Source organism: Cynoglossus semilaevis, chromosome Z, assembly GCF_000523025.1.
Source record: "Cynoglossus semilaevis isolate Cse_v1.0 chromosome Z, Cse_v1.0, whole genome shotgun sequence".
NCBI classification, from domain to species: Eukaryota; Metazoa; Chordata; class Actinopteri; order Pleuronectiformes; family Cynoglossidae; genus Cynoglossus; species Cynoglossus semilaevis.
In genome coordinates this window covers 9361775-9384261 of record NC_024328.1, presented here as the reverse complement: position 1 = coordinate 9384261, position 22487 = coordinate 9361775, and the positions used below count along the sequence as shown (strand labels likewise).

At 41.9% G+C, this 22487-nt stretch overlaps 4 protein-coding genes across 5 annotated transcripts; 2 read left to right on the top strand and 2 right to left on the bottom strand.

Annotated features, from left to right (window-relative positions):
- Positions 1–927: 927 nt before the first annotated feature.
- LOC107990236 (uncharacterized) lies at positions 928–1969 on the bottom strand. The gene has a single exon (XM_017042858.2). It carries the CDS (start codon positions 1967–1969, stop codon positions 1085–1087), a length of 885 nt encoding a protein of 294 aa, XP_016898347.1. The 3' UTR covers positions 928–1084.
- A 1681-nt stretch (positions 1970–3650) lies between these two features.
- On the bottom strand, positions 3651–4620 carry LOC107990235 (G-protein coupled receptor 15-like). The gene has a single exon (XM_017042857.2). It carries the CDS (start codon positions 4618–4620, stop codon positions 3727–3729), a length of 894 nt encoding a protein of 297 aa, XP_016898346.1. The 3' UTR covers positions 3651–3726.
- A 1553-nt stretch (positions 4621–6173) lies between these two features.
- On the top strand, positions 6174–7046 carry LOC103397825 (adenosine receptor A2a). The gene has a single exon (XM_008336219.1). It carries the CDS (start codon positions 6174–6176, stop codon positions 7044–7046), a length of 873 nt encoding a protein of 290 aa, XP_008334441.1.
- A 2139-nt stretch (positions 7047–9185) lies between these two features.
- hic2 (hypermethylated in cancer 2) lies at positions 9186–22464 on the top strand. Of its 2 annotated transcripts, none has more exons than XM_017042978.2 (2): positions 9186–9458; positions 19707–22464. In XM_017042978.2, the coding sequence occupies exon 2, from the start codon at positions 19799–19801 to the stop codon at positions 21575–21577; it is 1779 nt and encodes a 592-aa protein (XP_016898467.1). In that variant the 5' UTR covers positions 9186–9458; positions 19707–19798; the 3' UTR covers positions 21578–22464. The 2 variants fall into 2 exon arrangements, with proteins under 2 accessions (XP_016898467.1, XP_008334344.1); XM_008336122.3 differs by having other exon boundaries at positions 9186–9466.
- Positions 22465–22487: the final 23 nt, after the last annotated feature.

The window sequence follows — 22487 nt, the reverse complement described above, 5'->3', positions numbered from 1 at the left end:
TTTAGCTTTTTGCAAGACATTTTGTAACACAAATTACAGATTTTACTGCGTGGTAATAAATAGAAATATGACTTCTGTAAGAGTGAGAATATAATAAAACGTGGGGTCATGTTTCACACACAGGCCGTTGCTTTCAAACGCACGTGAGAAAAAGTAAGAATGAAATAATTATATTATAACAAAATCTGAGTAATTAACGACAAATAAAAAACTAAAATAGCCTTGTATTAAGAGGTCGGACTTTTTTTCTTTCACCTTTTATAATTTAATACATCTTTACGTCACTCTCCTTCAGCAATTTAATTTCCGTTCAATTAAATTGAATTATTGTAAACAATTTTAAATAAATGTGGCAGTTGAATGTACAACCGCTGGCTGGAATATATATCAATGAAATTAATATATGTATAAAACATTTTCTTTCTTGGTGTTGAACTGCGTCTTTATCGCATATAATTCTGTGGAAATATTTCATGGAAACGCAATTATTGAGTAACCAACGACGTCTTTGCAAAAATCGATAATAAATGTATGTATTTACAATAAATGTATGTATTTACAATAAATGTATGTTCAGTGTGGAGCAGGAGTCGTCTTCACACGTGTCAGTCTGTGACTGTTTTTCACCGCCGTCCTTTGTGGACGCCTTTCACAGAAGAGGAGACACGTCTGAAAATGAAACAGAAAAAGAAACTCTGTTATAAACACGTTCTAAAACAGAACTGTTTAGTTTTAAATAACTATTGAGTTACGCTTTGCTGATGAGTTGCGCACAAAATAAGACGCATGTACTGAACCAAAAATAACTCTGAAATTGAAATTGAACTGAAAAACACGCTTTGAATAACCATGATTTTCACTTTTGCTTTCAGAATAGATTTTTTTTTCTTTCTGGATTTACAACCCGCACAGAAATATTTTTACAACAACACATTTTTTTCTAAACATAAATAACCTACTATGTGCTCACGTTTTATACAGCGTTACAAAACCAGTTAAGTCTATTTCAGTTTGTATGGTGGTTGAGATTATGTTAAGAACTGAAGGAAAAAATGCATTTTCCACTTTTTTTTAACTTTTTTTTTTACCTCGTCTTGCATCTTTGACACACCTTGCCCCATACGGTCCTCATCGTGGCCTTCCTCAGCCTAGGACTCCCCCACAGATACACCGCAGGGGTGGACACGGCGTTCAAACGGGCCATGATGGCGAAGACATTGGTTGCCTCATTCCTGAACGTCACTCCTTTCCCCAACATCAGTCTGAGTGTAATGTTAACAAAAGATGGAGACCACAGGACCAAGAAGGAGCTGACCACAAAAATCATAATTATCAGTGACTCCTTTTTGTTCTCCCTGTCTTCTCCGGGAGGCTCTCTGGTCAGCTGGTACCTGGCGACAACATAGAGTTTGATGGTCATGATGATTTTGGTGAGCACCACGGCCTGCAGGCTGATGATGGTGAACACATACATCCGTATGGCATTGGACAGAGGCAGGAACACTACGATCAGTAAATGACCGTAGATATGGAACCAGCAGTACACGTTTGCAGATATGATCACACGCCGCGTTACGTAGCGCGTGTACACGAAAGGGTGGCAAACGGCGAAGTACCTGTCGAACTGCGCAAACAGGAAGGTGATGAGGTTAACGCCAAGCAGGGAGGGAAGGATGTTGTAGGAGCCGTTCCTGGGGTAAGGATAGCCCTCCTGAACGTCGAACAGGCCCAGGTAGTACACCGACAGCCCCACCAGCGTGTCACTGATGCTGGTGTTCAGCATGAACACGAACCGGTTCTGGAGGCGCAGGGCTCTGGTGGACAGAATAGTGACGACTATCGGTCCCGCCGTCAGGACAGCGGTGGTGGCGAAGACGAGCTGGAAGATGAAGATGAAATAGTCCTCAGGACTGTCGAAGTCCACGGCGAGAGGAACTGTTCCCGCCACGGGGTTTGTGGCGTTGAACATCGTTAACCCGACTCCAAAGAATATATATATACACACACATATATATATAGACATATATATATATATATATATTTATATTGTGTTATGACAGTGACGTCACCATGATCTGATTCTCCTGCGGTATGTACGGAGTGACGTGGGTAATTTAGGATGATTTTTTAAACACAAACTATTCTTTTACCCCCATAGATTTAAATTATACTATAAAGTAATAATGAAGTCGTCCTTCCCTGCTATAAGACGACGAGTCAGTCCACCTGTTACAGAGTCTGTGCTGTGGAGCCGTGGAACTGTCTCACAGTAAATCCACTCTCTTGTATTTATCTTTGTAGCGCGTGTTGACGTTCATTGTCTCTTCCAATGAGAAATAACCGTATCTTGATTTCTCTGGCCGCACTTCAATCAAGTCGGCTGAAGAACGCCCCCCACTCCCCCTCCTCTTCCCCCTTGTTCCACATTGATTATATATACAGTATATTATATATCTATATTTATACGAATAAGCCGTTAGAAAAACGTCATATTTTCTATCTATAACAATCTTTGGTAATGTTTTACAGTAGAAAAAAAGAGGTGGTCTGGTCGCAGAAAAATAATCTGATTATTAATATTGTCAGTTAAAACATAAAACATATAGAAATATCAATCTCTTTAGCCCCAACATGTCGTTTTACAAACGTACGAGCTGCATTTTTATCTGTTAATAACAAGGATAAGGATATTTATATCTTTTTTCTTAAAATTCACAACACAAAGCAAAGACTACACACCAACACTAAACAATAAAATGATGATTTTAAAAAAATTTTAAAATTCGAATTACAAGCACATTTCAAGTGCAAGCAACGCAGATAGCTGTTACAAAAATATAAAATAAGTTAATTTCTCCTTAACAAATAACCAACATAAACTGGGCGTCGTTACATGAGTTTATAATAATAATAATAATAATAATAATAATAATAATAAAAATAATAATAATAATAATAATAATAATAATAATAAATACGCTTTCATTGTCATCGATGGGACTTGGAAAACGCATCAATGTCACATAATAAGTGATGACGTGTCATATCATTTATCAACAGAAATTCATTGAAATACAACAAATAAATAAATAATTAAATAAATAAAACGCGCCAATCCACAGTTGTCAGATACAGTGACCTAGAACAGACACGTCTAACTTTTTTTTTTATTGTGGCTGGGGTTTTTTTTGGTGTTTTTTTTTTTATGATGATGATGATGGTGTGTGTGTGTGTGTGTGTGTGTGTGTGTGTAGTACACCCCCTGTTGTTCATGTTGGTGTGGCTGTTTCACCCTTTACTGGAAAATCCGACTCTGAAAGGAGACGTAGGATGAGGGCACACAGACAGACAGACAGACAGACAGACAGACAGACAGGGGTAATTAATCACTGTAAGATGTTCATCATAATGACAATCAACCTACTTTTTTTTCATAACCACCATCTGAATTCGTGCTCCACATAATCAGGTAATCATCCATCTAACAATTACAGTAGATGTTGGACATACTGTTCTGTCACAATTACAGTTTGAAATAGCGTTCTAAGACAAATCATGCTTAAAAGTATGGTAAATATGTGCCTCAGATCTGCAAAGAAAACAGAAAATATTCACATTTACAAACAGACAGACATACATCAGACTGAGTCAGTCTATATTAAAATCACTTTTTGGTCTTTGGTTGTGTTTCTAGAAATTCTAGTGTTAATGAACCTTGAAACCTTTTCAGACATCTTTAGAGCCTGTTTGAACAGTTTGAACAGGGACTGACCTTGCCTTCCTGGGGCAGATCCTCCTCCGCACTGCCCCCCTCAGTGAAGGACTGCCCCAGATGTACAGAGCTGGGGTGACCAGCGCATTTAACCGTGCCATGATGGCGAACACGTTAGTGGCCTCATTCCTGAACCTCAGGCCGTTACTGGTCATCTGTCTGACGATGATATTGACAAAAGACGGACACCACAGAGCAAGAAAACAGATGACCACGAACACAATGATGCGCAGCGACTCTTTCTTGCTATCTCTGTCCGCACTGGGCGCCTGTCTGGTCAGGTGATTCCTGGCGATGATGTACAGTTTAATGGTCATCATCAGTTTGACTACAACTATGACCTGCAGCGTCATCACCCCGAACGCGTTAATCTGGGCCGCTCTAGAAATCGGCACCAAGTTCTGCACCGTGAGGATGGTGTAAGTGTACACCCAACAGAACACGCAAATCCCGATCACCACGCACCGCGCGACGTAGCGGTTGTAAAAGAACGGGTGACACACGGCGAAGTAGCGGTCAAACTGGGCGAAGAGGAACGTCAGTATGTTCACCCCCAGGAACGAGGGTAATATGTAAAACGTGCCGTTCCTGGAGGGGTAGCCCTCCTGGACGTCGAAGAGACCGAGGTAGTAGACCGAGAAGCCGGTCAGGGTGTCGCTGATGCTGGTGTTCAGCATGAATATGAAACGGTTCTGGCCTCGCAGTGACCGGGTAGAGGCGATGCCGATCACCACGGAGCCGGCGACCAGCACCGCGCTGGTGGCGAACAGGATGTGGAAGATGAAGATGAGGAAGTCCTCTGGAGTACTGAAGTCCACCGATAGGGGGATGGTGGCGTTCAGGAGCATCCTTGCGCTCCAGCGTCAAAAGGGGCGAGCATGCATCATATTTATACACCACATCAACGTTTACGCACACACTCACCTCCACCCACGAGACAAGACAACCTTCTCCATTAACACGTGGGATGTTGAGCTGAGGCCCGTGTCCACTGAACACTCACTCACAGGGGTTCACTTGGATGATTAGAGTACGTATGACCTAAGCAGATTTTGTAGCTCCTACTTACCCTTTGCATCAATGGGTTATTAACCTGGGCCATTAATGGGCCTCAGAAGGAAACCAAGAAGGTGGCCCTGTCATTTAGACCATCCTTTTCCAAAGACTGGGTTGCGACCCTCAGGTGGGTCGCAAGAGATTCTTTTTTTTTTGGGGGGGGGGGGGGTTGTCTCGCATCATGTTTCCCAGGAGTTTACCAATTATGTCTATTGACTTGGGTCGCAAAGGTTTGTGACTTTTAAAATATGGGTCCTCATAAAAAAATGTCCAGGTCTATAACAGTGTTTCCCAAACTTTTGAGACCATGTAGTCCTGCAGGACAGCCCTGTGTGTGGCCTTTAGAGAATTAATTAGATTTAATTACTTAGTAAAATTCACATCTTCACAAAAAGAAAGAGTATTTCTTCTCGAAAAACGGCAACTTTGATTTTTGCTGCAGGCTGAGGGAGCGTACATTTTTCCTCCTTTCAGTCTTGGAAGGACTTATAGGAACGGTTTGTCAAATGAATGAAGTGAACACCTGGCCCTGATGAGTCCTGTGTGGCAGAGTTGTGTATATATATATATATAGGCCATAGATTACCATAATTATATTTCTACAACACAATACTGTAATGTCCTTAGACAGCAGCTTCCTGGGATGTGTTGCATTTATACATCATGTACAAATACAGTATACAATAAATCACATATTATTGTTCTTTATTGCGCGTAAAAACTGTCAAATTTGTATGGTATATATGTAAAAAAAAAAAAAAAAACTTTGATGAAGAAAATGTGAAAACATTTCTGTCCCCAATGGGGTCTGGGGAGCATGACAGAAATTAAATTGAGAACCACTGACTTAATGTAATGTAAATGGTAATGACACTCTTCAGTCACCAGAGGGAGCAGTAAACCACAACGTACTGCAGAGTTGCAGTATGGCCCGCGAGATCGTAGCTATTTACTGTGAGGATTTGTAGTATTACAGGTGAATGCACTTTGTTATATACATACTTTTTTAGTTTTTCTGGTATTGACCTGTGAAAAGAAAGGGAGGGAGAGAGAGAGAGAGAGAGAGAGATTGTTTCCATATGAAATAATTCACTACTCAATATTTGAATAATTATTGAGTTTTGTTTTTCATTTTGGCCCAGTGTGAATTTCAGTTTGACACCTGGTGTACATGACGTGGTCCTCATTAAGAGGTTTGTTGTCTTGCTCTCAGGAGGGAAAAGTCATGGACCTGTTGTTGAAACTCCCACATAAATTAACACGGAGCTGACGACCCTCTGCTCCACAGACACTCGTGGTGGCGTCAGTGCTGTGCGTCTGTGCTGAGCCATGAAGACAGTCAAACATGAGTAACCGCAGCCACGGTCTCTCTTTTGTCCTACCCCTCACAAGTTTCGGGAACGTGTTGATGCTCCTCTTCAGCGTCTTCCTGGCTTCATCCATCATCCTTCTCAACATATCTGTGTCTCTTTCCATATTGATCAACAGGGCGTTGCGCACTGAGAACCGCTTCATGTACATGCTGAGCACCTGCCTTAGTGACATCTGCACAGGTGTCTCCTATTACTATGTGGGTGTCCTAGATGTGAGGGACACCTTCGACTCCCCCACCAGAACCTTTTTTGTCGTGCCCACATTTTTGGGTCTGTCCTACATGGCCATTCTGGCCGCTCAGGCCGACAGGTACCACGCAGTGTCCTCACCTTTCAAATACTCCCAGCGCATGACCTTAAGCAGAACCGTGATGATCATTGCTTCCTACTGGGTCTACGCTTTTGCCATTGTGGCTCTGCACAACCTGGTCACAGTCGGCGTTGCCACACAGATCACTGGCATTAGTACGCTGGCGGCCAACATAGTCACCGTGATCATCATGATCGGTCTAAACATCAAGTTGTTCATGATCGCCAGGTACCAACTGGGGAGAGAGCCGCCGTCCGCAGAGAGGGAATCCAAGCGGGCATCCATCTATCTGATACTGGTGGTGGCCGCCAGTTTCTTGGGCACCTGGCTGCCAATATTCTGTCACATTACCGCCTGTAACTTTCTCGCTTCCGTGTGTTACTCTTTTAAGAACGAGGGCACCGACCCTCTGCGGATTCTGCCGCGCGTAAACGCAGCCCTCACCCCTGTCCTGTACATCTACGGCTGTTCTCCGCTGAGAGCCACGCTGCTCAAGAGTGTGTGGAGACCCTGCTGGAGGAGGAAGACGAGGTGAGGAGATGAAGGATGTTAAATCACACCTGATGTAGAAATCATAGTATTTGCTGAAAAAAACCCATTGATTCCTGCACAAGAAGACAATAAGACTACCAGTCTTCTTGTAAAAATATATAAAGTATGAATCCTTCATATTTTTTTATATAATGTATAAAAAATAATATACCCATCTCCCCCCTTTACAGGCGTGTAAATTGGAGGACTCGGCCCGGTTAGACGCATCTATCCATGGATTACTTTGAAGATGGACAATGGTCTAGGTGAAAAAAATATTTAAAAAGTTATTTACATGGAGACGTATATAACAATAACAATGTTCTTTCATTTCTGAAATAAAAAGCTGGGTTTTTTTTAAAGGTGAATATATGAAATAACAAACGTGGGAAAGTAGGTCACAAACTCAAAAGCAGGTGCGTTCTGAACTGTACCCGATACTCATGGCCGTTGCGGGTTTTACCCAAGTCAACCCTATACATGCTGGGGGCATTTTGTACACGCTGACGTATGTATGAACTACTGTTGGCAGTGAGGACTCAAATGCAGCTTTCTCACCCTTTGTTATTGTTGTTGGTTCTTTTGTAAAATTGTATATTTTGCCTGAAAAAATGCTCATGAACTAGACACATACAATCAACATCCATACATGGAAAAAACTGTTACATGTGTTATAGTTGGTAGATTGTCTAAAGTATTTTCTTTTAAAATGTCTTTAAATTTCAACATTTTTATCAGATTGTTTTTGTTAGAATTGTCATCACTCAGTAGTTGGTAGGATTTCCCCCATTACATATATATATATGTATATATATATATATATATATATATATATATATATATATATATATATATATATTGGGGGGAAATCATTATATGGGGGGAAATGTATATATATATATATATATATACACACACTTATATATATATATAAATATATATAGTATTTTATTTAGTGTAATCTAGTGGCGCTATAGCTCAGCCAGTGTAAACACAGATTACGCAACGTCAGTGCGCACAGCGGATGCAGTTTCTGCGGCAACCGCACAGTGTCAGAAGAGCACTTTGGCACCGCGCCATGAAAGCCCCATCAATGAAATTCAAACGTAAAGAAAGCTGCCCTCTAGTACAAGAGTCAAAGATTTGTAAATGTTCAGTCATTAAAAAAAGTTTTCTCCGAGGCGCCATTATGAAAGAATTGTAACTAAAACCTATCCATTAAACGATTCTCGGATCAGATCCTGAGTGGAGGTGTGTAACGCTGTTTCCTATTGGCTGGGAGCTGAGGTCTAGTTCCTCTGCGCTGAGAGGAGGGGCATGCAGATCTCCACGCTTCCGCACATCTGGTGCCCGATTTCTCTCCCTTCTTTCTCACCCTATGTCTATCACAAAGCCATCTGGCAACATAAATAAAGTTTCTTACAAAGCATATTTCCCTCTGTGTCTTGTCTTTTGAAACGTGGTCGGGTCTTTCCAAAGACAAATATTATTAAAATAGTTTTAAATTTAATTTATTACAACTTATTTGTCGAATCGTTACTTCTTACATGTGAATATGTTCTGTGTTTTCATGATTTTGTGCTTTTTTTCGACATATACTCAAAGTCATAGTGTATTAAAATGGCCTCAAATTAATCGGTTTGTCACAAAAGGATTTCTTGACTAAACACTATCAAATGTCATAAAGAAATAATGATAAAAAACGCGGCATCATCAAGTGATTTATGGTCAACCGCATAATAATATCAACAACAATGATAATAAACCGACTCATTCAAATGAGCTCTTTTAGCCAATAAGCTGTGGTTCAATGTATAAATCTCGATTAATTTTTTTGAGAAACAGTCGTATAAAACGATAGACATTTTTAAGTGGATATATTCAAGTACAAATTCAAACATTTTGTCCCAAATCTATTAAAAATCATTTAAATGTTTTGATAACGACGTCGGTTGTTGTAACTCTCACAAGAAACTAGTGACGAAACTGCGAGTTTCTCCAACGCCCTCTGTCCTTATTAATACTATCGGTTAATACAGTGAACATTATATAAAAAAATAAAAAATAAAATAATTAATAGGATTGTGCTTCTCGATTCTCGACTTGTGTCATAAATTGGTGCTACCGGAAGAAAACGGCCACATCGTAGTTATCCTACACGTTAATTCTTTGTTTGTTGGTTGGTTTTTCTCGTTTTAGTCTCTGCCATCTTGCAGGTAAAGTTGCCAGGGGGCTGAGAGAGTGGCCAAACCCTCCCACCGTGGGGTGTTTTCTCTGCTGCACTCTGGGCTGGTTCCTATTCAAATGTGGGTCAGGGGTGAGGAAGCCTAACGTCATAAGCTTGCAACATGGCGTCCCGAAGGCTGTGAGATGAGCAGGAGGATGGTAAAGAACGCTTGAGACAGACTCTACCGATGTAAGAAGGTAAATTTAACTGAAATATTCCCTTTTTCTACTCGGGCCGAACATGTACCGCGGTGCTGCTTCGGTGCCAGTGTGGGTCGTGTCGGTTTTTTTCCTCTCCATTAGCTGCTGCTGCTGCAGGGCTCGCTGTGGTTTTCGCTGGTGTTTTTTTTCTTCCACAGCGTGCCAACAAAAAGGGGCTTCGCTGCTGCCTGCTCGGGCTCGATACCAGCCGGCTTGCCAAGCACAGAACCCCCGGCTGCATTTCTGCCACTTTCCCGCTGAGCCTTTTCAACAAGGGCACCGAACGTGTTGTCGGCGTTGCGCTGTTTATTTTTGGCGTCGTCCGTTTGTAAGAGATGTGTCTCGTCTCTCAGCGTTCGATTGGTGTGTTTGTGTGTGCCTTTAATTACCAGTGAACAAATAAAGATATAGAAATCTACCCACGACCACTCTGTCGCTGCGTTTTAGTCAAATCTATTCCTTGAAATTGTTTTCGTTCATTCGTGTAAAACGCGTCGGTTGAATTTGTTGGTCAAATTGCACGATAATGAGGAGACTCGTGGATCGTTACCTGTCATGTAACCATTCTATTTAGTCATTTTTGTTCTTTCTCACGGAGCAATTTAAATGTGAATGTTTCGGATTTTCTACACTGTACGCAGCGTTTTTTTCCATACGGGTGATCAAAGGGATGTTGCCACAGTTGAGCACTCTTCATTGTTTATGTGCGGGATTAGACTCAAAGGCAGTGCTAATTAAATCATTAAAGTGGATTGACTGATACGGAATAGATTATGAAGCTTGTTTCACATATTGCGTTGACGTAGTATAACTGTACAAGACCCCGAAAGGCCTAAAGGTGGTCTTCTGCACTCCATCGACCATCTTTGTGATCAGCTCCACTAAAATACGGGTGTACTATTACATTATGACCCATCAGTCTTGTGCATTTCGCATTCAACGTTGCATAATATGGATTTCATCGCCTTCTCTTTTCAGTTGTCAAAAGTACCAAGGTTTTTTGTTTTTTGTTTTTTTTTTTGATAATAAGGCAGAGGAATCCCAGTAATGTGGTTTTCTTTAACCGCAATTTTAGTGGCATGAAACGTATCCAGTTCTGATACAGGTTCACAAGGCATAGAAAAAAACAATAGATGGCAAAAACATTCTTCGTTATAAGACTCTTTTTTTTTTTTTTTTTTTGAAGGTACTAAAGTTCCTGATTAACTGGTTTAGCCGTCAATATGAGTTAGCTACTCATTGGCACTGTAAACTTTTGTTTAGTTTTAGATTTCCCACCTGCTATCAAGGTTACCTGTACAATGACATTTAAACAATGAATCAAATTTGCAGTTTATTGTGGCCCCCCGTACACACCCACCCACACAAATACATATACATACTTTAGACCTATTAATATAAGTGCTTTCCATTACTGTTACTTCTGAGAAAAGCCAGGTCTTTCTGTTTACATTTATCACTGCAGCCATTATCCTGACATTATCTTGATCTTGTAAATGTGTGTATTTTTATTGCTTCTTATGGTGCGCAGCATCAAAGTGTGTAGAGGCTTTAATATGATGATTATAGTATCATGTTTTGTTTGGTTACACCCTCTAAGATTTGTAGCTACTTGTTTCTGAGCCTATGTATCCCCCTATTACTGTTCTACACTAGTTTCATTAGTTGGCAGAGTGTATGGAAATGCAGTTTTTTACCTTCTCAATACTGAACATTTGAGGATGGGTTAAAAACTGGAAGACTGCCCTTGGCCTCTCCGCCTCAAGCCCTGGTGACAATGCTGCATCTGTAACTTTAATGGGCTCTGAAGACTGGGATTATACCACCGGCATGGTTCATGTGATCCCATTACTTTTATAAGAGACTATAAAAGACTTAAACAGGTACACAGAGATTATGAATGCGTGTGTGTTTACAGTTTTTAGCTTCTCAGCAGTGTCTCCTTCTGAGTAAACTGACACTAATACAATGCTACTGACAAAAGACACTGACAAACAAATATACAGTTTCATGGCGTAACAATGTCAAGCAAGTTAATGTGATCAAGTCGACCGATCAGTGTGACTGCTTTCATTGATTACCAGGGACTGAGCCCTGTAGGGTAATTTGAGGCCCATGTGTGTGCCTCATGATCCTCATAATCAGTCACTTGGTCTTGTCTCACCCTGCGTGGATCTTCCCCCCTTTCTCAATACACCCATACTGTAGTACCCTGTGCACATAGTGATTTTGGCTCACACTGGTGTGTACGTGCATGCGGGCAGCACAGTGAAGTGAGAGGGTCGTTGGCCAGTGCGCTCTGCTGACATACTGGACCACGACTTACGATATAGATTGTGCTCTCGTATCTCTACAGAACTGTCTGTTTTGTGCTGCCTGTTCCAGGGCAGATTGGTTTGTTCTGTGGTGAAGTGAAAACTCCTCAGGGCAGGGCTGTTGTTGTTCTTTAAGAAGAAGACAGTCTGTGGAATGTTGTGCTGATAGCCAGAAGGTTATGGTGTGTGTGTGTGTGTGTAGGCAGAAAGAGGAAGAGGAGGGGGTGGCAGCGCTGTAAAACCTCAGATCATACCGGATCTCTCCCTACCCAACATGCCCTCTGTCCTTAACCTAAGCACCAGGCATCAGGTCATGGATCTGCTGCTTTTGTTGCTGTTGTTTTTTTATCTCATCAACAGAAGACAGGAGACAGTTCATCACACTTATCAAAGGTTGACGAGTTAATGAAGTGTGTGATTACTTCACTTTTTAGACATGAGTGCAGTATGTGTGAATGGCAGTTCCTGGATAGTATTTGTCAATTTTCATCCGCCATTATTTAATTTACTTAGAGGGCAAGTTTCAGTTGAGTCACAATTGGCAGTGCAGCGTAATGACATGCAACTGAAGTCCACACTCAAAATAAAAATAGGGCAAAGTATTTACTTTCAATTAAAAGATGAAGAAATCAAGATCTCTGATAGGAGCTGTGGCTAAAAACTGTAGAACAACAGCTTAGACACTGGTTAAAGACACAGCACGGTCTGGAATTAGCTTTAAAACACACATTTTAGCCCTGCATAGGAATGAAGTGCGAGGTGGCAGACGAAAGAAAAACTCCACCTTCTGCTGAAATTGCATCACAAAGTCAGACCAAAGTCTTTGAACACCTTGAAAAATGACATGACACAGAATGGAGGCATGTGTATAATTGAGGGAGCGGAGAAACATGGAAACCAAAGAACACCATCCTTATAGTTAAACAAAAAAGAACAATTTATTTATATATATTTTTTCCCATATCAAAAGGCCATGTTTGTTTATTAAAGTAGGAATGTTAAATAAAAATTATGCATAAATGGTGTTTTGTGCAGGTAAATAATATAGACTTCATTAAGTAAAACAAATTAATTAATTAATGAAATGTATATATTTATAAATATATATATATATATAGCTAGAAAGAATGTTGTTTAGGTTCACATATACGTCTATTAAAATATTTGGCTATCCAACAAACTTTATTTTGATTCAAATATTATTATTATTATTATTATTATTATTATTATATTATTTCTGTTTTGGTACCGACTTTTAACTTGAGTTTATGCTTTTTTCTTCCAGATGAGCAAGTGCTCAAAATTCAAACTTCAATGTAAGAAATGAAGCTAAAGAAGGCTATCACTAGGTAGAACTTTAGCTTTAGACATCATGTTCTTCTTACTGCTGCTTTTCATTAAACGTAGACATGACATGACACATCGATTCCAAAGCCATATTTAAACTCTACTCACATCTATGCATATGTTTTAGCCCTATATCTCTTGATAAGCAAACAAACTCCAAGCAGTGGAGTAAATAACACACATTTTTATATAATGTAAAATAACTGAAATAAAGAATTCCACCTTAACAGTATGATCCATACTGGTCTACGTCCGGGCTTCCGTCCTCTGCCTCTCTTCTGTGTGTTGTAATCAGATATCTTGTTATTGATATTTTATTATGCCTTTTTTAATCATGGCATAAAATTGTCCCCTGCCTGTAAGTAATAATGTTGTGAATTAAACGAGACATGACGGCAAAGATTTAAGACCCAGCTCAGGCAATTACATCTTGCACTGCCAGGACGATAAATGTGATGGAGGCGGAATTTATACTAAGTTATTTTTGTACTCCTGGGAGAGTACACTTGTATACCTGTTACTCCCTATAGACCTGTCCAAGGCTTTAATGTCTAGTGTTACCTGTGGCCGACATCCACACCATAAAACACATTCATTCACGACCGGTTGTTGTGTTGTAACTTGGGGGGGGGAAAAAAGCTTAAGACGCTGCTTTTTCCCACTGGTATTATTGACGTGGTGCAAAGAAATTCTTTGGTTCCAAAAGTATTTCCAATTTGTCCTTGTGTTTGTTTTGTTTAATGCAGCTGACTTTATTTTGGCACATTGTGGGGGCATCTCTGGGGTCACAGCATCCATCGAACTCCTGGACATTGAGTGGATGGGGCTTTTTTATTAACTAACAGTTCAGCAGAGGAGAAATAAAATACATAAAAGCACGGCTATGTGTATAGAATTAAAGAATTGTTAATGAGAAGGTTATGGAAAAAATACAACGACTGGGTTTCTGCAGTATTTTAATCACTTCCTGAAATATCTGTCGCAGCCTGTTTGTGTTTATGAGTACGGTTTTATTAATAACAATATCAAGGCAGTACAAGTAAGTGACTGTAAAGTGCAGCTGTCACTGACATGTATTGCTGATTTTACTAGTTATCTTACTAAAAAAGGTGAGATAGATTAGTTTATCTAGAAATTGAAATTGATGTTAGACCTCTGTGCATATTCAGTCTGTTAGTGTTGATCATTTCATTTCATTCATTACTGCATTCTTTCAACTATTAGGCTATTGGAAGAATTTAGCTTCATGCAGCTCTGTTGGCAGTAGGACCAGGCACTGATCCAAAATTCTTTAAGTGGTCAGAGTTGGGCCTTGGCTGTAAGCAATTATTTATTGATACTTGTCACAGTATTTTGTTCAGCTTGGCATTTTCTCTGAAGCTTATTCTGAAAAACAGGAAAAAAAGACTCGGGGACTAAAAGCCCTGCAGTTATGCCTTGTTAGAGCATTTTAACCTATTTGCAGAGGCTGCTTTTATCCTGAGCACAGACAGCAGCAGGCTGCTCTAGTAATAACTCTATTGGCTGTAAATTATTCTCTAAGAGCCACCTGATAGAACAGCCTTTCCAACTGCCTGGCATTGAAGTGTTCATAAATCCATAGCCAAACTAGCACTGCTAATGTGGCTACCAAAACATACATTGATACCAAGGAGTTCAACATTAGTAATAATTTAAGTTTAGCAATATTTAATTTTTCAGACTATATTCTTTGACAATAATTCCCTAACATACAGCCATATGTAGCACCACAGCCTTATTAAACATCATAATTGTGCCAGTGAAGAAAGATTAATTCCCAAGGTTGTTTCTTCTTACTGGTTAAAACTTCCTCTTGTATTTTCTTAATCACACCTTGTCATACAAATATATTATTATTATTATTGTTATTATTATTATTATTATTTTGGCATCACCAAGTTCTTGCAAAGATAAGCCACCTAACCCTCCTAGATTTAAACTGGGGCAACCTGATTTCTCTTTACGCGTATATGTAACAGGTCTCTGAAAAGACTCTTCCGTGAGCATGACAAAGAGCGAGCAGAGACAGTATCGCTGTCACAGCAGTGTGACGGGATGAAAGGAAACATCATTACTGGTATGGGAGCCAATCCCAGCTCTAATTTACAACAGAAATAAGTCAGCCGGCTTCCACAGCTGAACAGCATGTTCTGTGTGCAAACACATTTGGTCTCCCACTAAAAAATAAAATAACTGGGTGGGAGTAAAAAAAAAATGAGGAAGAAAACTGAAATGAAGTGGAAAGCTGTACAAATCCTACAATGTGCTGACTTTTTTTCCACCAGTAACCTGTAGTTGCAGACCCACCGTATTTAATGGAATTCAGGGGGATAGTATTGACATATTCTCTGACATGTCCAATACTGCAGTGCACAGGTGTATAGGAGATCACACTCACGAACTGACTAAAAGCTCAGGTAACTGCAGTTTTCATGAGCCCTGCTTGGCTAAACCTTACCCACACAGCAGCGTCAGCCATGTTGAAATGGCTCCGAGGTGGTTGGTTGTTCTGTTTGTATTTCAAACTGGCTTTGTACCATCCCCCTAGCCCCTCCCCCACTGCCTCTGCCCACCGGCATACTCTCAGGGTGTGTGTGTGTGAGTGTGTGTCTGTGCACATTTGCATGTCATTAAGTACACTGTCTCTGACTGTACATGCGTCCACATCAAGGTCTTGTTCCTTGTGTGTGTGTGCAATTGGCTCAATAATGTTGTCTATTATTATGAAGATAATGTAGCCGTCTGTGCAGTTCTGAAAAAGTCAGTACTCTTCATAATTTCATAGGCTTGGTATAAATGCTCATGTCACAGGTGGAGTACGGTTTTGACGTCCCACTTGGTCTGGGTTTCTGTTGGTTGTAAGAGGATGACCTTTTGCAGTCCTAGGTGTGTTTTGTTATTGCGCCACAGGACTTTGTCTCACCTCTGCCCTCTCTCCTGGCTGCTCTCTCTCCTCAGTTCAGGAGATTAGTGCCACAGCCCACTGCTCCCTGTCACCTCCTCTGCATGAACACAGACTGTGAGGGGGGTTTACCAGCTCCCTGTTTAAAGCCTAAACTCCACAGTATGGAGAATGCAGTGATGGGCAGCGTTAAATGAAGACAAACCAGACCGTCTAGACCCTGTAGCCTAACCAGTTTGATTTTTTTGAGGGCGTGATATTAATTGACAGCTGGGGGCACTTTGACTCTCACCAGTTTTCACCGCTCCTTCTTCTCACGGATATGTCATCAGGAACTTGTCTGTCAGGTCTAGGCAAACATCCCTGCACATCTCCTTGTCAGCGGGCTCCTCAGACCAGTCAGAGTGAAGGGTAAATGCCAGGTTGCTGTGTTTTATGAAATGCACTTGGCTCTTCTATCATATACCAGGGCCAGTTTTGAAAAGGTTACACTGCAGTCAAGGTAAGTTGATCCTGTAGGCTGTGCTTGAACGGCAACATCCACACTGATCTGCAGTCCAAGGCTGTGACTGTTGTTGGTATGTGGTGCCATATTTGGTCTGAGCCTGCTTGCTCGTTGATCTCCACAACAGTTCATGTGCAATCTACCAATCTCCCTGTGAGCCGTTGTAAGGAAGTAATAAACTTTTGGCCAGCTCTGTTTGAGAACCACATCCTTAATGCTGGTGTAACAGAAGACCTTCCTTTGATGAGATATTGGCTGTTTTTACAAACTGTAAGTGCATCTCTCCCTTGCTGATAGAGCTGCCCTAATGATGCACACCTATATCCCCCCATCCCCGCCTGTGGTATTAGGAAAGCCTGGGCACCACTGGAAGAGGAGCTGGGCCTACACGTGTACCACCCTAGCTGCATATAGATCAGCCGTAATCCATTAGCAGCTCCCTGGAATCCAGCAGGCACGGCACAGCACTGTAGGGGCCAGTGGGAGAGGGTAGCTGTGTGGGTGATGGGGGCGGGAGAGAGAGTGAGGGCTCTGGATGAGAAGAAGAGGGAGGTGGGGGATGGCTCTTTTTTTTTTCCTCTCTTCTCCTGAGCTGGCTTCTTTACTCTGAGCCCAGCCCCCTTTTATGTCAGTCTGCTGGTAAAGCCTCTTGAATCCCCCCATAAAGCCAACAGAGGTGTGTGCCTATGTTAAGAGAAGGACCTGACTGATATATGGTTTCCTGACTGGCACCGCAGCAGAGGCCCTTCTCTCTCTGTGTCTCACTACTAGCAGGTTGCAGCTCTAAACACCCCTGTAGCACATTCTACGATTAACTGCAGATGCTGGCTACACAGGCACACACACACTTGCGCGTTGGGACATTGGGAATAGCACTGGGATTACTAGACTGTTCCTGGGATGCGCCTCCATGCCCAGGCAGAAACTGGTGAGGGTTGAGGATAGAGAGAAGCAGATGGAGTGATGGGGGGAGGGGAAGAAGCCCATGATTAGAAGTGTCAAAGCAGAATGGGCAAGTCTTATGCGTGGACCTGAGAGTAATGATCACTCCAGCTGATTGTGCTAGCAGTGTTCCAACAGAGCTGCTAGACAAGTCTTATTCATAGACTACACTTTGTTCACTGCAGCAGCTTAACTGTAGCGACATTGATGTGGTCCAGACTTGCTTCCTTTGGTTTTGTGTTATTCACCTAACCGTCTGTGTCACGAGTTGTTTTCTTTTTATTTTACATTGATTATTTTTTTATATTTAAAGTATTTATTATATTTAAAGTATTTTATTTTATTTTTTATATTATATTTATTTATAATTTTATACATATACAAGTCTTTAGTTTATATTTATAGTTTCTTGACATATCACTACATACAGTTGTGCAGAGTTGTGTAAGGGCTTAATTATTTAGTAGCTCTCTGATTTTCTTTCTTTTGTTGGCAGTTTCAACAATACTTGCTTTACTTTCTTTAAGAAGACAAAAACAACTACAGGACCTGCCAAAATAGCTGCTAGCTGTGTATGTTGCACTTTTGTTTGGCTTCAAGAATAATTGCTTTACTTAAGATGCAATAAGGAAATGTGACTCCTGGGCTGATGAGTCAGAAAACATTTAGAAATTAGCATGGCTAATGGCTACCATTGCCTTTTTGGAGCTGGTCAAACGCAAATTTAAAAAACAAACTGCTCCTTTATAAAACATTTTTTGTAGCCTGGTGTGGTCAGGTTATACATAATACATACACGAAAAAATTGGATTTGTAAATGTGGCCTGACTAGTGTAATTTTGGTGGAAGGAAACATTTACATTTTTTGTAAGTCCTTTTATTAAATCACATGCTGTTTGTAGTAAATCTCTAAGTTGCCACAGTGTTTAAATTGCACACTAATTTCTGCTCCATCCTGAGCTCAGCTTTCTCTCCGTCCCTAAATATTCTCCTATGTTACAACATATTCTGATAAAAGTTATCAAAGAAGCAACTCTCTTTATGCTGATATACCTACGGCATTAAAATCACGTCCTATATTTATACACATTTTTTGATTCCTGAACGTGTTTTTTTTGTTGTTGTTGTTGTTGTTGTTGTTGTTGTTTGTTTGTTTTAAGTAGGGCAGCACTGTCCTGGTTATAGTTGAATAAGATTCAGCTGCCCTAATTCTACACAGGAGGGCCTCTCTGGAGGATCGGGTGGTACTGTCCTTGTGTTTGAGCCACCCACCCTTCTGCCCCAGCTCCTGTGTGGTTTTACCTGCTCAGGTGTCACCTAATCCTTCCCCCTAGGCTCTGTTGTGCCAGCGACCCTCCCCATCTCCAGACAATGGGGCAGAGCTGACATTACCATGACCTAATGGATACTAGTCCTAACGGGGTTTCCAAAGAGGGCACCCCGCCGAAACTGGAGTTTCTTCACAGAGATAGGGAAGAGGAGCAGAAAAGAGGCACCTCTTTAGAACAGTAGTTACTTTGCCCATTGTTCTTCTCCACCCTTTGGCTTTTGTTGCCACAACTGTGGCAGTATGTGCAATCAGAACTTGATCCATGTCAGGTTGCAGTGTGTGTGTGTAAAAGAGAAAATGAGAGGGAGGGAAGGGTTCCAGTTTCTAAGCTGCTATGTGATTATGTGGCATGCTGTGTTAACGGGTTACTAATTTGCGTGAGATATAAACTTGGATTGGTGTAACAACAGTGATAAATGTGACGTGTGCAGTCTATATGTTAAATGGTGTGTGGCTTTATGTGCCCTTACTAATTAATTTACTCCACCTGGTTCACATACAGTTGAGGAAAAATCCACAATCATGTTACACATCCTTACAAAAGGATGATAATTTGTATTGTATACACGGACTGATGTCATTTCTTTTGGACAACTAAAAACTGACATCTGCTGGAGACTAAAGAAATTGAGACGGTGAAAATATTGAATAGGTCACACATAACATTTTGGTTCTTTAATTAGGAGGTTAATTATCAAGATGTGATATTGAAGGATCATCCACCAATGGCTTGGTTTAGAACCAAGAATGGATTTTTTTACCTCTGCATTGTGCTAAACTTAGCGATAAACACAAATGTGTTAAAACCATATGTCAATTTAAAGGCATGTTCAAACTAAACTCTTTTTTTTTTTTTTGTCATTTTTGTTTTTCAGCTTTAGGTGGTGCTTGTGTAGAGAGAGAGTGAGAAAGAGAGCGAGAGAAAGAGAGAGAGACCGACAGACAAAAGGAAAGAAGGAAGGTGGAAATGGAACTGCCAAATCATGCCAAACACCTGCTGCTGCAACTCAACCAACAGAGAGCCAAGGGCTTCCTGTGTGATGTCATCATCGTGGTGGAGAATGCGCTCTTTCGTGCCCACAAGAACATCCTGGCTGCAAGCAGCATTTACTTTAAGTCTTTGGTTCTTCATGATAACCTCATCAACCTTGATACAGAGATGGTTAACCCCTCTGTATTCAGACAAGTGCTGGACTTCATATACACTGGGAAGCTCTTGTCCTCAACGGACCAGAGCAGCGAGCAAAACTTCAGTGCCCTCTTAACAGCAGCTAGCTACCTCCAGCTCCATGACCTCGCCGCTTTGTGCAGAAAGAAGCTTAAGCGCAGTGGTGGGAAACCTCTACCCGGCAAACCCTCCACTCCAGGTCCCCTCAGCCGCTTACGTCTCAACAACCAACGACTTTCCTCTTCGACCCCAGCCGGCCCAAATAACCACTACCCCCAAACTCCCTCTGATGCTGACCAGCAACAACCAGATGAAGGCCTTCGGGACAAACTTTCTGATGATGAGATGTTTGTTGGCAGCTCTGGAAAAAACGGTAATGGGGGCAATGGCAACAGTAATGGCAACCTCAGTAGTGGAGGAAGCGCTGGAGAACCAGACCTTGGACTGGACCTGTCCAAGAAAAGCCCTCCCTCTGTGGGCATGGCCACTGACGCTCTCAGCCCACACAGCAACTCTCAAGAATCCCCTCAGTCTGCCTCAGTATCCACAACCAACAGTGCCTCACTGGATGACTCCTCTGCCACTCTACCAGGTGTAGATGGATGTGGCTCAGAAACCGTGGAGATAAACCCTTCGTCCAAAACCTCAGAAGAGACCCAGAACCAGCCAGATGGGCCCCCACCTCCTAAGAAATCCAGACAAGGTTCTCGCAAGAACGAATGGCCTAAGAGAGAGGCAACAGGGTTGAAGTCTGAAGACCACGACAGACCCCTTGTCAACGGTGTGATTGTAGGTCCCAAAGATGGCCGCTCCTCTGGTGCTGGAGGGGGAAGTGGCAGCAGTTTCACCTCCGACCAGTCCTTTCAGTGTAAAGACGAGGAAGAAGGAGGAGCAGGAGAAAACGGCCAGGACCACAGTGAGGAGAGTTGTCAAAGTGATGGAGAGGCTGCAGGAGGTGGGGGAGGTAGAGGAGGTAAAAGAGGAGGAAATCGCAGCGCCAACTATGTGTACAGACAGGAAGGGTTTGAGCCAGCATTTGGAGATAACCTCTATGTGTGCATTCCCTGTGGCAAGGGCTTCCCTAGCTCTGAGCAGCTCAACGCACACGTGGAGACACACACCGAGGATGAGCTTTACATCAAGGAGGAGGGAGGGACCTTCATAAAGGAAGAAGACGAGGAAGAGGCAGAAGACCTCTCTGCTCCTGTGGGTCCTTCCAACTTTGGCTCTGAAGCACGTCCATTCAAGTGTACAGTCTGCAGTAGAAGCTACAAAGACCCAGCAACCCTGCGACAACACGAAAAGAGCCACTGGCTGACCCGACCCTTCCCCTGCAACATCTGTGGCAAGATGTTCACCCAGAGGGGCACCATGACACGCCATATGCGCAGCCATCTTGGCCTCAAGCCATTTGCCTGTGAAGAGTGTGGCATGCGCTTCACTCGCCAGTACCGTCTGACAGAGCACATGCGCGTCCACTCTGGGGAGAAGCCGTATGAATGCCAGTTATGTGGTGGGAAGTTCACACAGCAGCGCAACCTCATCAGTCACCTGAGAATGCACACCTCACCTTCCTAGAAATGCATCAAGCCAAAGAACTCTGGGAATTAAAAAACAAAAAAACATTTCTCTACTTTTTTCCATCTGAAAAGCAAGGAAATGCACACAAACACATTCACACGCAAACACACAAGTCCTTCAGATGAATTCCAGTTTACGATGCCCTTGGCTAAGTGAATGACGTTGCCGTTAGCCACGCCGGGCTCCTTTGGTGACAGTGGTATCTTGCTGATGCAAGGACCGTGTCATCGTTTTTATCGATTTCTCACCTCTCAGGAGTTCAAGATGAACAATTTACTCCTGTCACTCTCCAAAGTCAAGAAGCCATGGCGGGGTGACATGACTTCTGGTCTGCGCTGCAAGTCTATTTAATGTGAATGTGGGTACTACTACAACGTCGAGCCCTCTCACCCCTCAACGGCCCCAGCAACCTCCCTCTGGTTGACACTGTCAAAGTGTTGAGTTTTTCCTTCATCTGTGCTATCTTGACCAAAAACCGTGCAAACAGTACTGGCAATAATTCAACAGAAAGATTATTTTTACCCTGACAGCTTTATATCCTTTGGTATGTTGGTGGTGGGGATCTGTGTGTAACAGAAGGGATAACTCGGTTTGGGACCATTTGCATGCTTTAACTGAAAGTCCTTAAACAAGGTTCATGGTGGGATAATGTTGGATTACCTTTTAGTTTTTACAGATGACAAAAATAAGTCCTCACAGCTGTTCACAGTAAATGTAGAGAGGATTTTTCATTAATTTCATTTTTGCCTGCTATTGCTTCCAGGAATGAACGCCTGGTTGGAAATACGAACCCTTTGAGGTACTTTGTTTTACTTAAAGAGCTTGTAATGTTTCACTGAATGTTAAAACTGGAAGGTCTTGGGATTTTTCTTGTGGGGGGGGGGGGGATTTTGGGCGGGGGGGGGGT

What these genes read in the sequence shown, in the direction of transcription:
- LOC107990235 (XM_017042857.2), bottom strand. Translation starts at nt 4,620, where the DNA reads ATGCTCCTGAACGCCACCATCCCCCTATCGGTGGACTTCAGTACTCCA.
- LOC107990236 (XM_017042858.2), bottom strand. Translation starts at nt 1,969, where the DNA reads ATGTTCAACGCCACAAACCCCGTGGCGGGAACAGTTCCTCTCGCCGTG.
- LOC103397825 (XM_008336219.1), top strand. Translation starts at nt 6,174, where the DNA reads ATGAGTAACCGCAGCCACGGTCTCTCTTTTGTCCTACCCCTCACAAGT.
- hic2 (XM_017042978.2), top strand. Translation starts at nt 19,799, where the DNA reads ATGGAACTGCCAAATCATGCCAAACACCTGCTGCTGCAACTCAACCAA.